General features: G+C 40.5%; 1 protein-coding gene across 3 annotated transcripts in view; it reads right to left on the reverse strand.

Moving 5' to 3' along the window:
* LOC132392864 (sperm-associated antigen 16 protein) overlaps positions 1-16,686 on the reverse strand; it is a 777,809-nt gene that overhangs the window by 124,503 nt on the left and 636,620 nt on the right. Inside the window, exon 16 of one of the 3 annotated variants that reach the window (XM_059967357.1) lies at positions 5,365-6,782. The exons of 1 other annotated variant lie outside the window; for it this stretch is intronic. In XM_059967357.1, the coding sequence (XP_059823340.1) occupies positions 6,676-6,782 (107 nt within the window). In that variant the 3' untranslated portion in view covers positions 5,365-6,675. Of the gene's footprint in view, positions 1-5,364; positions 6,786-16,686 lie in introns of those variants that run through there. One more of the 3 variants, XM_059967356.1, reaches the window with a different exon arrangement.

The following is a 16,686-nucleotide window of genomic DNA, read 5'->3' on the forward strand; positions in this document are numbered from 1 at the left end:
AATTGGCTATAAATGACAAAATTAGCACAGAAAATGCAGTGCTGAAAATGGACTGCCTTCATACAATGCTATCAACGATTGTATCCTCCAAATCTTCATTATCATTGTAACGTTCAAGATGATTGCTGATACCTTCAAATTCCTCATTGTTCCTAACTTGTTGTAGTGAAATCATTTCATTTTCCCTCACGCTGTTTCTGCCATCTCCAAGCCTCAATGTTTGAAACTGCAGTAAACACAACAGTTCTGAATTGTCTTACCTTTCTCACCAACTAACAATGTCAAAATTCACTGCTTTTTGAACACAAGCATATGCAACTGATACTATTTAAAAACTTTGCTCTAAATGCGGTATAGTGTCTGACACTATTTGGAAACTGTTTGCCAATGGTTTCTCACTCCAATTAAGTGACATAGTGTCCCAAATAAATGAAGGGAATCCCGGCTATTTTCTTGATCAGATTTTGTTCTTTCAGAGTTGATCCAAATAAGCAGCTGTCCTGATGATCCTATGGCCCAATTGACTGGAATCCACTGTATTCTCAGTATTCTTGGAAATGCGCTCCTGATTTTAAACCACTGAGAAAAATGGTGATATACACTATTCCAGGCCAGTAGGTATTCTCATGTGTCTGCTGTTTTTGGTGGTAAAGATTGTGGGTTTGGGGATTGTTGGAGCAGCCTCAGTGAGAATTGCAGTACATTTTTTAAGCTGCTGATGGGATGCAGATACTACAAATGAATGCTGAAAAATATGACAGAGAGGATATGATGTAAAAATGTGTAATTAACTACTTTGTAATAAAAAATGGAAAATGAGAATGTACTTTTTGACGGCTAGATGAGGAAGTGTTGATATTGAGTGGAGCTTGTGTTTATATATACTGAAAGTGAATATGGTTAATATCCAAGTACAGCAATTACAAAGAAGACAAAACATATGTTTATCTTTATACCAAAAGGATTGGAGTATTAAAGAATTTTTACTACAATTGTACAAGGTATATTTCCGTGTTCTGTCTAAGACAGCTTTGGTCTGCTTACTTAGGGAAGGTTCGCTAGAGGCTCACTAGATTGATTTCAGAGATGAGATATTTGAATTCAAGTGGAAAAAAAGACTGTATTCCCTGGAGTTCAGAGAAGATAATCTCAAAGAAATAGACCTGAGACTCGAGAGAACTGATAAGATTAAAAAAAACTGGAGAATCTTTGCCTTGGGTTAGGAATGCAGGAATAGGGTTCACATTTAGGACTGAGATGAAAGTTTTTCTTTGTCTCTCACTAAAGTGAGTTCTGATTCTATTTTTTGCTATCCCAGAGGATTGGGGATGTACAGTTGTTAAGTAGATTTAAAACTGATTTTCATGGATTTTTGAAAACCAAGGGAATTAGGAAGATAGGGGATACTTTTGTAAGATTGAGTTGAGGTCCAAAAACAGATGTAACCTCACTGAATGGCCCACTGCCAGCCAATGCTTAATTGTTATTTGTCCTTATTAATATTTTTGGGTCACTGATATTTTTGTGCAGAACAATTATCTTTGTGAAAGTACTTTGAGGCTTTCATTTTCACATTTTTATATTCAACAAGCTTATTGAGTTCAAGCTAGCTGAATTTGCTTTCAAGCAACACACAAAATGCTGGTGGAATGCAGCAGGCCAGGCAGCATCTATAGGTGTTGCCTGGCCTGCTGTGTTAACCAGCATTTTGTGTGTTGCTTGAATTTCCAGCATCTGAAGATTTCCTCGTGTTTGAATTTGCTTTCAACTTGAATTGCTGTAAATCCTGGGTTTCAGGGGTGAGCTTTGAAGTATTGAAGTCTTTTGCCTTGATGGATGCCAGCACAACAATCACTATACTCCATCATTGGACCATCACAATGATCAGGCCTGGTCTTACTGGGATTTCCTAGCAGTTTGTATTTTTATGTTTTCACTTTTTTATTTAATTATATGGACCAATTACAATAGTTTTGCCAATTTCTCAGCTGGCAAAGTCTTACTGCCAGCTTTGTCCTCTGTGGAAACCTGTGAGTGACTTGGAGGCTGATCTTCTGAATTATGCCCTGTGTTCCAGTTATTTTTCAGACTCTGCTACTGGCATGGTTCAGTATTTTGATGTAATCCCTATAGTACCAATCAGACCTATAAATGGCGCTATAATGGTAGTTTTTAACATCATGAATGTCATAGCCTTCCACACAGGGGAAAAAAGTGCTATTTCATTCTCAGATCTTGAATCTACCTCCCACCACCAAATCAAAGCTCGAGAGGTGAATTAATTCAAGTGAGTGAAGTACTCTCTATCAACTACTGGGTGAATGTGAAAGCTCTTTCTTGCTCATTAAAGAATTATGCAACCTTTGTACCTCAATTTAAGTGATTGCAGATGAGTCACCTGACCTCCAACATACCTGAAAACAAAATCCTCTTAAAAGCAAAATCATCTTTATGTAGCAGATCTAAACTGCTTATCAAAGTCTCTGTAATTGGTTAATGACCTAGTATTGGTTTCTTTTCAACTGCTGCACACACTTTGAATACTAATCAACCCAAAGCTGCTTCTTTCCCTCATGTAAAATAATCAGTGCTCACACAAGTTCCTAGTGTTGACTGCCACAAAACTGATATTCTCTTCCCTTCATTTTATCCAAGATCTTGTCATTCTGTGACTGCCATAAACTGGACAGATTGTTGGAGGCTTCCATTTCTCTATGACTTTCTTCTGCACCATTTGCTTCACTCCCATTTTTTACCTCCAAAGATGTCTAGATCTGCAGCTCCCTGACTTCCCAGGGCCAATTAAAGAGTGGAGAAATATTTCCCAATGCAGTTGCATGACTCCTGGGAAAAACATCTTCCAATCACTCAGTAGGATTAAGTATTGAAAGATAATGAATGTAAACATGATTTTTTGATGGCCCCATTAGTCGAGTATGTGATGATATTGCTGACTAGCAATCCTGTCACCATCTACTCACAGATTACTGACAACCTGGCTAGATGACATTAGTTCTGCTTCTTGCACCATGAGCTTAGTTTGTAACCAGTAAGAAGATTTACTGTCCTCTCCAGCTCCTCATCTGCTCAACCCAAGTATTTGATTCATAATTTGGAGTAAATTGTTGAAAAGCATTGTGATAGGCATACTCAATTGCAAGGTGTCACAGTGTATAATATACATGATTTATTGTTGGGGGTACACTATTTCAATCCCTATTTTCAAAAAAATGTTTCTTAATTGCTCAAAATATCCTTGAAGTTCATCAGTAGATATTTTGTCCAAGCCTAAGATTTATTCTGTCCAAAAGGTTTAAACGTGTACCTCTCTAATAAAAGATATGCATTTCACAGTAATATGATTAAATGCATCCTCTAACTCACTTTTTGCATGCATTAAAGCCACTGTTAAAGGTTTTTATAATGTTCAAGATTCTTCTGAAAGCCAGAAAATATCCTTTGTATTTTTGACAAGTGTTATCATTACACAGTCTGAGTGTAAGCAACTTGCCCAGGTTGTCAGAGTGCACCTCTGCTATTGTTCATTGCATAGAGAGCTTTACATTGCAATGCTGAGCGAAGGGGGCATTGTTCCATTCAAAGAATTGCAGGGAAGTTTTCATTGATGCTCAAGCAAATATTTAGCTCTAAACACATTCAAAGAAAGAACAGATTATCTGCTCATTGCTTTATATCTATTTGTAGAGAGGGAGGGCTGCTATGTATAAACTGGCTGCTGTACTTCTTTCAGTACAAAAGTAAAATCAGATCAAAAGTACTGCATTGGCTTGCTCATATTCAGGTCTCTATATTATATTGTTTGTCTTCGTCTAATATAGTTTTTCATAAATTCTAGTGTATTTTATTTTTCTGTAAATGCTTGCAAGAAAATGAATCTCAAGGTAGTATATGATAACATATATGTATTTAGATAATAAATTTACTTTGACTTTGATATATTCTGGGAACTTATAAATAACCCTTTAGAGAATCTATCCTGGCTGCACTCACTGTAGGCTTGCAAATCTTACTTTTATAGCATGGAATATTTTCTTCAGTTACGAACTGCTGATGTTTTTCCAAAATTATTTATGCAGAAGTTCAAAAGCATTTTTCAAAAATACTTTACTGCATGGTAGAATTCTTAAGAACAGGAACGGGGGGGGGGGGGGAAATGTGTCTGTTACTGCCATGGGGAGGATCATAGGTTTTAGAAGCCTCCATCTTAATTTCATTGTGGTTGTGAGTTACATGTGGACTGCAGCTCATTTGTTCTGTGTGTAACCCCTGGGTCGCCTCAGGCTCGCTCAGCTCATTCTCGTCTAGGGTGAGCAGCCTTCGGCCCCGCCAAACTGGGTAATCAGCTGGTGTGGAAGCTGTGTGATGTCCCCGCCTCGCCCAAAAACAGACAGTACACCATATGCGATTAAATGAGTACAATTTATAAAGGTTACTATAACTAAGTGATTAATAATGATACAGTATATATGAAGAAAAAAATAAAGAAAAGGCGCCAAACTTATCAAAGTCCAAACCACTTCGTGCACAACCGTTGGAGCTCAATTACTGAAGTCTTCTGGCCACCATTCGATCCCCTCCGAACTCCTCGACTCGCAGCTCAGGACCCTCCGAAGTGGTCAACCAAGCACATCTAGCTTCATCCCCCCTCCTCGGAGTACCTCCTGGCCTCGGACACCCGCTTGGGGTCCGTTTCTCGCCCAGCTTACAGCATTGCGTCCTCTCTCTCAACCCCCTCGCACCGATCTGCCCAAAAGCCCATCAATAACCGCTTACAGACTCAGAAGAAAGAACAACATTAATCCGCATTTGGTTTACAAAGTAATACAATTCTCGTTATCAGTAAATTTTAACCCAAACAAGCTTCCAGCACTCTCTCGCAACAAAGAAGCATTCCTGCTTTTAACAAAACAAAGAAGCCCTTTCCCAACAAGCTTCCAGCACTCTCTCGCAACAAAGAAGCATTCCTGCTAGTTAACAAAACAAAGACATACACAGTAACAAAGAAAAAAGAAGAACCCCCCTTTTCATGTGTATCTGTGAAAGCACCCAATTTGTGGGAGGTAGAGTGTGGAGGGAGTTGCTGGTTAAAGTCAGAGTTGCAGCTGAAGGGAAGAGAGTTTCAATACTCAACACATTGGGCAAGGAGTACAAAATCAATCCATTACCAGCTCGTGCATTTGTTGCTTAATTTTTTTCAGAAGATGGTGTTACTCTATTTTAATAATTATTTTACATTTATAGGTAATAGATAGCAAGGATAGTGCCTTAAAACTAACTATCTTTACTGTTTATTGGTCTAGACCGGGGGTCGGCAACCCACAGCTCCGGAGCCACATGTGGCTCTTTTACGTCTGTGCTGCGGCTCCCTGTTGCTTTGGGAAATAATTGGTCAGTATTTAATTAAAATGTATTTTATGTTGGTTTGTTAGTTTTTGAAATGTAATTCTAAATTTGAAGATTATGGTGATCTTGTACAATCTAAATAAGATGTTGTGGCGACCCATTTCCTGACACATCCAAACCGGCTCACAATTAGCCAGCGTTCAGGCTAAGGGAGATAGCCTACGGGGGTTTGTGAGTACGTGTCTTTTGCAGCATCCGCGCCCATGGGGGGCGGGTTGAGGGAGGCTTAAAAGCAAGGCTGTTTAGTTCGAATAAAGCTATCTTTGACTGCAGTTTACTGACTGCATGTAGCACACCGCTACAACGTGTTTTTATCGCTGGCTGTCCAGAGGGGAGGCGCTGAAATGCTTTGCCGCGTGTCTGGAAGAAGTGAAAACGTTCCTGGGCAGCAAAGGGCTCACCTTTCCTGAGCTGGAACGGCCAGAGTGGCTGGAAAAGCTACACTTCATGGTAGACATGACAGCGCACCTGAACACGCTGAACACAGCTCTTCAGGGGTAAGGACGTACAGCCCTGCACATGTTGGAGGATGTTTTGGCATTCGAGTGCGAGTTGACAGTGCTTGCCAGAGATTTACAGAAAGGCACATTGTCTCACTTCCCCAATTTGAGAGAGTTCAAACAAGGTCACGACATGATAAATTCGGAGTATTTACATTCTGCAATCATCGCAATGCAAACATCGTTTGGGAAACGCTTCTGTGAGTTCAGAGAGGGAAAAAACACATTATCCTTCCCGGTCACTCCCCTAAGCATCGATCCATCCCTACCGAATACGACTGCATTGTCAGGTGTGAGTCAACCTGACCAAGTATGATAAATATTTTAATTGCCTATTATTTCACGTATATTCATTTGTTTTCATTGTTCAGTGAAATAGTCCTTTTATTTTTCAGGTTGACAGCTGGCTGACGTTATTTTTGGTTTGCTGCTGGCGGCAAATTTAAGTTTAGCGTTTTTCATAAATACAAGAAGGACTCAAATAGACGTTGAGTATTTTACTTAAAAGTAACCTTCAACCCAAAGTCTTATTTTCGGAGTTCAAAATGTTTTTGTTGCATGCAGAAATGTAATTTCGTTTTCTCTGCAGGAGCTCATCAATTTCATAAATGCAACACATTATAGTTTGTTTATACATAGCATAAAGGCAAAACAAAACGTTGTATGCAGTGTTATTTCATTTTAAATGTCAAACGGGTTTTGCGGCTCCCAGTGTTTTCTTTTCTGTGGGAAACGGGTCCAAGTGGCTCTTTCAGTGGTAAAGGTTGCTGACCCCTGGAGACAAACTGGACATAGTGAAATTCCACAACAGGCTATATCTCCAATGAAGCTCTTCCAGAATAACTACAACCGTTGCACCTACTGGAGAAAATAAAAAAAAACTCAAGTATTTTGTGCCTACAGAAAGACAAACCCATGTGAGTTTACTTTCAATTATTTGAAAATTTATGTCAAGGAACCCTAGTAAATATAAACAAATATTCAACATCAAGAAAAAATACACCTGTTGAAATTGTTTCTTGCACAAAGATTGTTATTTGATTAAACTCAATTAACTCTGTCCCAGGACAGGATATTCTCAGGGAAAAATTCCTGAGCTCAGTAATCTTCAGCGACTTAATTAATAACATTTCCTTTATGATAAGTAAGGAAGTAGGAATGTCATTGGTGATTTCAAAGGATTCATAGCTGATTCTCAATATCACTGTTGACAAGAAACGTAACTGGATCAGATACATAAATATTGTGGATACAGCAGGTCAGAGGCTGGATATCCTGCAGCAAGAGACTCATCCCTAAAAGCTTTCTACTGTTTATAAAATATAAGTCAAGGTGTGATGGAAATACCGTCCACCTGCTTAGATGAGTCCAGTTACTACACTCAAGATGTTTGAATATCATCCAAGCTAAAGCAGTTTCCTTGCAGTATACCCTGTTTTTTTTTCATTATAAACACTTGTTCCCTCCACCCCTGATATATTATATCTGTAAGGCATGCTACTTATAAACAACTTCCTAAGGGTCAGCAAGAACAGGTGACCTTTCTCATTTAGAGGTACAGACACAAAGTAAGTGCAGGCACATACTACCTGTGGCAATTTCAAAATCCTCTACAAATATACAATAATTCCTCCTATCGCTACACTGAATTTGCTTTCAAGATAATTCATTGGCCATTTAGAAAGTTCCAGAAAAAGTGAGGAAGAGAAAGGTTGAAAAAATCAACAATATACATTTGATGACATGGCCTCCTTCCCATCCTGTAGGTATCTCTTGGCCCCAGCGAGGAAAGCTCTAACTCAAGCAGAATGCCTCTTCAGTTTTCAGTGTTGCTTCTAATTTGATCTTGGTTAGATCTTTCATGACCCCTATTTATTCACATTACGTGGCCTTCCCTGTATACTGTAAACAGTTGAGGACTTCAGATCACTCTTAAGAAATCGGAGTTGTTTTGTCAATTCCCAAGGACTGATAGCAGTCATGGAGCTGAGTATTGGTCAATAAACTTCTCTTTGAGAGCATTTTAACTAAAGCTTCTTAATATATTGAGCCTCACACATCCCTATAACTTTTAACGCTGTCCTCATCTCACCTGAGACAGCAACGATTTCATTGTTTCTACTTCTGCTTCTCACAAATCATATTATGCTATTCTGCATGGCACATTAACATTCCATGTTGCCTTTGCCATCATTCCCTTAATCAATCCAGTCTTTGATCATACCCCATTTCCCCTCTCCTTGCTTGTCTACATTGTTAAAAACTGTTACATCTCCACAGGTGCTTCCTGTCCTGCTAGTATTTACAGATTTTTTTTATTTCATGCCATCATGTTGATTTCCTGACTTGAACTCAATGTATCTGTTGGTGACCCTCTTCTTATACAGTTTTACTACTATATTCATGTATCTGGAGAATATCTTGCCATCTCCTTTCATGCTCCATGATAACTTTGTAGCATTTACAAGTTTCTTAATTCTGAATTCGATTTTTTTTTTCTTTTTTGTCATTCAATTTATAGAGTTTCAAATTTGCTCTTTTCTTTTGCATGCTATTTTACTTCTGGATAGTTTGGATTTATTTTAGTAAGATCAATTTGTCTTGAACTCCATTAATCATTACAGTTTCCTACTGTTGATCTATTTTGTTTAAACAGAAAATGTTTGACATATTCAGCAGGTCAGACTATGTTGTTCTGTTGTTTTATCTAATTTGTCTAACTCGTATCTTTCTCCTTCTTGATCCACCTCGTTTGCTTTCTTGCTTTCTCTGTCTCCATCTCCAGATAAAGATTATTCATCAACATCTTTTATAAAATCACTGACTCTCACAGTTACATACCTTGACGATATCTCTTCCCATCCTTTCACTTGTAAGAATGTTAATCCCTTCACTCAGTTCCTTCACCTCCATTTCATCTGTTCTTGTGATGAGCCTTTCCCTTCCAGGATATCATTTTATTTTTAAAAAATCGGTTTCCCTTCCACTCCCAAACACGTTGCTCTCAACTGTATTTCCTTCATTTCTAGCACGTCTGCCTTCACCCCATTCTCCCCATCCCAATATAATAGAGATAGGGTTCCCCTTGTCTTCACCTACCAGCCAATGGGCCACCACATCCAATGCGTCATTGTCCACAACTTCTACCATCTCTAATGGGATCGCACCACTAGTCACATCTTTCCCTTCCCTCTCCTCTACTTTTTGTATCGATTTCTCTAAATTCTGGTCACCATTTCCCTCTGTTTTCCTTGTTTAACCCCCTCATTCTTTTCCCTCATTCCTGTGGCCCTTCCCTTCCCCTCCCCTCATGACCTGCCCATCACTTCCCTCTGGTTTCTGCCTCTTTCTTTTATTCTCTGGTCTCCTATTCTCTCCAATCAGCTTCCTTCTTCTTCAGCCCTTTGCCTTTTTGACTATCATCTCCTCGCTTCTCACATCGTTTCCTTTCATTCCTCCTCTCCCACCAATCTAGTTTAGCCCTCTCAGCTGAACTCACCTATTATTTACCTGATGCTGTTCCTCTCCCTCCCCTTAATTTTTTTTTAAATTGCAGCTGCTGCCCTCCCTTTCTTTTCCAGTCCTGACGAACAGTCTTGGCCCAAAACATTGACTATCCATTTTCATCCATCCATGTAGCCTGATCTGCTGGGTCCCTCCAGCATTTTGTTTGTGTTGCCCAGGATTTCCAGCACCTGCAGAAATCTCTTGTGTACATTTTTTATACCTTGAGTCTTGCTTTCTGTAATCCAACAAAGGAGAAATATATAGAAGAATATGCAAACAGAGTGAATTGAGATGGTGGAAAGCTCACACAAAGCATACACACTGCTTTGACCTTTGTCCTTTTGCAAAGATTTACTTGATTTTATGCTGTAAATGCAACTTCTGTGCAGTCTGTATTCACAGTGAGAATGGTGTATAAAGAACTATAACTCTTCAGTGTGTGCAGCCTACATCAGTTAATCTAAACTACTTACCAGTGTAAGTCCACATCTGAGCTTTGTGTTCACACCAGCATTATTAAGCATAAAATTCATTTTCACAGTCTGTTGTTCTTTGGTTCTGGAGCAATGTGCCAAGTCTAGCTGTTTCAATGGACCAGGCACAAAGACATTCTAAAGTCAGATCACCTACTGACATAATCTTGCTGGAAACAGAGCAGCTGAATCAGCGGCAAGACATTGTGCTGATTCCACACCCCATCATCACAAATATCTTAATGCATCAGTGCACAAAGACTGAACAATTTTAGTGCACTTGATTAACGATTACAGAAATTCATATGTCCTACAATCAATTATTCAGTATCTATGTCGAATAATTAATTTTCCATATTATGAGATTATTTTGAAATACTGGGGTAACACAGCCACAACAATAACTTGAAGATTAAACAAAAATCATCTTCAATGTCATAAAATGTTCCAAGGTTCTTCTCAGGAATCGAATCATAGTTCAATGCTCGCAATTAAGATAACTACTTAGATGATTGGTTATTTATTTAGGGATATAGTGTGGAACAGGCCCTTCTGGTCCAACAAGCCACACTCTTCAGCAACACACCTACTTAACCCTAGCCTAAACACAGGATAATTTTCAATGACCAACTAGCCTATGAACCGGTACTTCTTTGGAATATGGGAGGAAACCGTATGTTTATGAGAAGAAATGTAGAAACTCCTTACAGAAGACGTTGTTGGAATTCAACTCCAAACTCCGATGCCCCGAGCTGAAATAGCATTATGCTAACCGCTATGCTATCATGCCTTACATGCCTATGAACAGGTAAGGACAGAGAAGCACAGAACGGAAATTATGGGAGTCGTTGTTTGTGATATATAGAAACAACCTGAATGAAAATGTGGGTATCCTATTCATGGTATGAAAATTAGTGGAATTGTACACAGTGAGGAGGATTGAAAAGGATGCAGCAGGATATAGATCTACTGGAAATTTGGACAGAGAAATGGCAGATGGGGTTTGATATGGATAAGTGTGAGGTAATTTGTTCTGGAAGGTCAAATGCAAGAGAAAAGTATACAGTAAGTGGCAAGATCCAAGAAGCATTTGCAAAAATGCTGGAAGAACGCAACAGGTCAAAAAAGAGTAAACAGCTGATGTTTCAGGCTTGCAAAAGAAGGTGAGAAGTTAGAGCAGGAAGGTAGTAGGTGATAGGTGAAACCAGGAGAGGGGGAAGGGTAAAGTAAAAAACTGAGAAGCTAATAGGTGAAAGAAATAAAAGGCTAGAGAAGGGGGAATCTGATAGGAGAGGGTAGAAGATCATGGAAGAAAAGGAATGGGTAGGAACACCAGAGGGAGGTAATGGGCAGGTAAGGAGATGAGGTGAGAGACGGAAATAGGAACGCGGAATGGTGAAGGGGGGGTGGGATCAATGATGGAAATTTGAGTAATCGATATTCATGCCATCAGGTTGGAGGCTACCCAGATGGAACATAGGGTGTTGCTCCTTCAACCTGAGTGTGGCCTCAACACAACACTAGAGGAGGCCATGGACTGACATATTGGACTGGAAATGGGAAGTAGAACTGAAGTAGGAGATCCTGCTCCTTATGGTGAACGGGGGTTAGATGTTCAGCGACCAGTCTCCCAATCTACATGGGGTCTCACCAATATACAGGAGGCTACACTGTGAGCACCAGAAACAGTAGGCGACCCCAACAGACTCACGGGTGAAGTGTCGCCTCACTTGGAAGGACTGTTTGGGGCCCTAAGTGGTAGTGAGGGAGGAGGTGAAGGGGCAGGTGTAGCACTTGTTCCACTTGCAAGGATAGGTACCAGGAGGGAGATGAGTGGGGAGGGATGAATGGTCAAGGGAGTTGCATAGGGAGAAAATCCTGCAGAAAGCAGAAAGTGGGGGGAGGGCAAGAAAATAGACCTGTGAGTCTGTTAGGGTTATCTACAGATTCCAGTGGTCCCAGTGTGGCCTCCTGAATATCAGTGAGACTCGATGTATATTAGGAGACCCTTTGCTGGGCATCTATGCTCCATCCTCGAGAAAAAGTGAGAACTCCTGGTGGCCACTTTCTTCAATTCTACTTCCTATTTCTATTCTGATGTGTCTGTCCATGGCCTCCTCTACTGCCATGATGAGGCCATTCTCAGGTTGGAGGAGCAACACTTTATATTCAGTCTGGGTAACCTCCAACCTAATGGCATGAATGTGGTTTTCTTGAACTTCTGGTAATTGTCCCCCCCCCCCCCTTTACCATTCCCATTTCCATTTTCCTCTCTCACTTAATCACCTTGCCTGCCCATCACCTCCCTTTGGTGCTCCTCCCCCTTCCCTTTCTTCCATGGTCTTCTACCCTCTCCTATCTGAATCCCCCTTCTCCAGCCTTTTATCTCTTTCTCCTATCAGCTTCCCAGCTCTTGACTTCACCCCTCACCCTCTGCTAGTTTCACCTGCAGTATCACCTACCACCTTGCACTTCTTCCTCTCCTCCCCCCCCACCTTCCTGCTCTAATTTCTCATCTTCTTTTGCCAATCCTGATGCAGGGTCTCAGCCCGAAGCATCAGCCGTTTATTCTTTTCCATAGATGCTGCCTGGCTTGTTGTGTTCCTCTAGCATTTTCTGTGTGCTGTTTGGATATCCAGCATTTGCAGATTTTCTCATCCTAAGGGGCATTGATATACAGAGGGATACTGGGGTGCAAGCCAATAGCTCCCTGAAAGTGGCAACATTTAGATAAGGTGGTAAATAAGGCACTGGGTATGTTTGCCTTTACGAGCTGGAGCACTGAATGAAGCTTGGGAAATCACGTTACAACTGTACAAAACTTTGGTTCAGCCACATTCAGTGTATCCTGTGCATTCCTGGTTCGTTCCCATATTAAAGCAAATGTGTGGAGGCCCTGGAGAAGGTGCAGAAGAGCATCAATAGATCGTTGCATGGATTGAAGAATATCAGCTGTAAGGAAAGGTTGAACACGCTTGGGTTGTTTTCTCTAGAGCATCAGAGAACATGATAGAAATATATAAAATTATAAAAGGCAATGATAGGGTAGATAGCCAGAGTCAAGATATCTCATACTAGAGAGCATGGTTTTGAGGTGAACGGAAAAGTTTAAAGGAAATGTCTGGAAGCAAGTTGTGTTTTTGTTTAAAACAGATTCAATCCAATGGCCAGACCTTGCCTTTTCCAATCCTACATTCTGGATCTCACAATTGGTTTGGGCAGAGATTGCACACAATAACCTCCAGTCAGCCTCCACTGCATGTCCCCATTTGAATGCCAGAAGGGAATTCAGCCATTGCTCTTCCCTAACCAGGAGGTCTTGGTATTTGTTAACACCTGAGCAGCAGAGCTTTGGAAGCCACCTTGGAGACTAGTAAGAAATCATAGATGAGGATTTCTGGAACATGTGCTGGGGCATACTGATACAGAAATGTTCTAAATTAGGCTGTCTTGCAGATGGAAAGAATATGAACTAGAAGTTCAATTCTCTTATCAGATAGTATACCATGGCTCTGAATGGTCTGCCCATCCTAAGTCTGTGATCATAGAGAGTGAATGTGTTGATAATCAGTGGATAAGTTTGCGTCAGAGATCACTGAGTTTAGTTTTCTCATAATTTAAATATAGGTTACACATAAGTGGATTTTGGATCAGTGAATTCCAAGCTCTAGCAATTTCATCAGACTTTATATTGCTGATATCACACTTTCCTGAATTAGAAATTTAGATTAAAAATAATGGAACTATCTAATAAACTATAACAAAAAAATGACAGTAAATATTGTGCATTGACCAGCATGCTGTTCTAACCACAACAAATCAAAAGTGTGAGAGAGGAACTTCTTCCGTTTCAGTGTTAGCAGGTATGTCCTTAAAGTAACGTGTGTTCAGTTAATGGCATCCCACATTATTGGAATGTCTGTGTGACAATGTTGAAATCTGTTCAATTTAGTTATAAATAATTGTTCAAATAATTTATTTCATGTGAATATCATTTCATGTTGAGAAAGGAAAAGGGATATTACTAGAAAAATATGCAAATGTGTTTAGTTGAAAATTCTGACAATCTGTATACAAGGTATTCTTTTATAGTATTGAGCACTGAATCTGCCATTGACTTGTAAGGCTTGCATTCAATTTTCAGTATGCAATTGATTGCCCCTCCCTAGGCATTCTAGTAGGCATGAACAATTAATCCAATTAATAGTATAACAATAAAATACACGTTTCATTAAGTCAATCCTCTTCCTATTTATACTGTTACTTACTTAACATTCAGGACTCTGCCCCTCCCTAGGCATTCTAGTCGGCATGAGCAGAGTCCTGACTGTTAAGTAAGTAACAGTATAAATAGGAAGAGGATTGACTTGATGAAATGTGTATTTTATTGTTATACTATTAATTGGATGCACTGTAACTTATTTTGGTTCCATAAAGTGACTGATGCACGTACATAATGTATCTATGTTTTATTTGCCATATCCCGTTTTTGGGGGCTACTACACCCACAAGACTTGTGAAATCATGTCTTTGCTCTACACATTCCTCTCTGACGGAGAGAACGAGATGTACTTAGGTCTATTCTGTGAACGTCTGGGCCCTTCCTTATTTACCACTGATTGACAAATCAGGACATATTGCAGCTATTTCCTGTTCCAGTTTGGAAGGAGCCTGATGCACATTATTTGATGACAACCAAATATAATACAGTCCCTTGCAAGCCTGGATTCACTTGGCTGTAAGTGGTGGCATATTTCATTAATGATCTTTTTTGTGACTTACAGATATTTCACAGCAATGCTAACTGCTCGGATGGTTGTTGGGCAACTGCTCCTTGTGAGACCTTTACTCCCCCTTTTGAGTAGCTACTCCTCATTGTGCACTTTTTAGGGAAAGGCTCACCAAACAGGTTTAGATGGAATTCAACAAGTCAGACTCCTGAGCACCTGGCATGAAACTGTTCACAGAAATCACAAACTCTAAATTCCATATGATCGAATCATATCTGAATTGAAGCACTACTTCATTCAAGTTAATGAACAACTAACCTGTAAGTACACCCTATCCTCGTTATATGCATCTTCACAGTTTTGCGAGGAACCTATTTCTACCAACGTCTCCTTATATGCATCCAAAACTTACAGTTAATGCGAGGAGCACTGCTTTCCCGCCAATACAAGTCACATGCACACGCCTCACAGCCTCACTGTTGGGACGAGAAGCACCTCTTTCCCACCAATACAAGTCAGGTGTGTGCGCCTCACAATCTAACTCCCGCCAGTCTCGCATTGGTTTTGGCAAGGTGTGGATCTGCGATCTTGCGCTCTTAAACTTATACAACAACACAGACAAAATGGTGGTAGAACACAGCAGGCCAGGCAGCATCGATAGGGAGAAGCGCTATCGACGTTTCAGGCCGAGACCCTTCGTCAGGACTAACCGAAAGGAAAGATAGTAAAAGATTTGAAAGTAGTGGGGGGAGGGGGAAATGCGAAATGATAGGAGAAGACCGGAGGGGGTGGGATGAAGCTAAGAGCTGGAAAGATGATTGGCGAAAGTGATACAGAGCTGGAGAAGGGAAAGGATCATGGGACGGGAGGCCTCAGGAGAAAGAAAGGAGTGGGGGGAGCACCAGAGGGAGATGGAGAACAGGGAAACAACTAAATATGTCAGGGATGGGGTAAGAAATGGAGGAGGGGCATTAACGGAAGTTAGAGAAGTCAATGTTCATGCCATCAGGTTGGAGGCTACCCAGCCGGTATATAAGGTGTTGTTCCTCCAACCTCTTAAACTTATGTAGGCTTTACCTACAGTATACTGATTTTGTGCTTGAAATATTTAACTATGCCTCCTAAGCGTCCGATGTCATGTCCTGGGCCATCAATTGAGCAGCACCGAACCACTTTAACACCTGAAAAAAGTTGGAAATTATAAACAGTGCGGCATCAGGTAAAGGTAACGCAGCTCTGGGATGTTACTGCCAGGAACAGAATCTTGCCTTTGAAATTCTATTGTTGCTTGACAATGCACCAGTCCATCCTAAACATTTGGGCAGTAGTCATCGTAACGTAACTGTGTATTTCCTGCCGCCTAACACAACTTCGCTGATTCAACCACTCGACCAAGGTGTGATCCACATTCAAGGCTTTTTTTTTACGGCGAACTATCTCTCAGATGCTGCAAGCAACAGACGATTTTGAAAATCCCAGGAGGTTACCAACGGTGAGGGAATGGTGAAAGTTGGAACACTTGGCACAAATGGCGACGGAAATGGACCCAATGGAGTCAGCATTTCAGTCATTCCCAGCTGTCAACCCTTCTTCCCTACAAGCAAATTTATGCTGAAAAACAAAATGCTGCCAAGCAAACAACCCTCACCACTTTCTTCAAACCGGTGTCATCTCCTGCTGCCGTTCTGTGAGTCTTCCTTCACCCCTTGCTGTGCTTGATATGATCCCGATGACCACAACCATCCACCTTATCCATGTAAAGCTGCCCGATACCACAACAACCACTCCTCTCCCGGAGTGAACTCACCTGCCACTGTTGGTGAGTACTGTACACCCTAGTATGTTAACTTTCTATGATTTATTACATTGAATGTTACCTTAAATCAATGAAATGTAATACGAATGTTGCCTTCTGGTACTGATTTTGTGTCATATTGGTATGAAAATGTGAATAAATTACAGATGAAACACATTCAGGAAGCCCTCTGGAACGCATCCCTATTTTCTCCATTTAAGTAATAATTCACATTATGCGTCGACTGCGAGGAACGT

This window comes from Hypanus sabinus, chromosome 4 (genome assembly GCF_030144855.1).
Source record: "Hypanus sabinus isolate sHypSab1 chromosome 4, sHypSab1.hap1, whole genome shotgun sequence".
Classification (NCBI taxonomy): domain Eukaryota; kingdom Metazoa; phylum Chordata; class Chondrichthyes; order Myliobatiformes; family Dasyatidae; genus Hypanus; species Hypanus sabinus.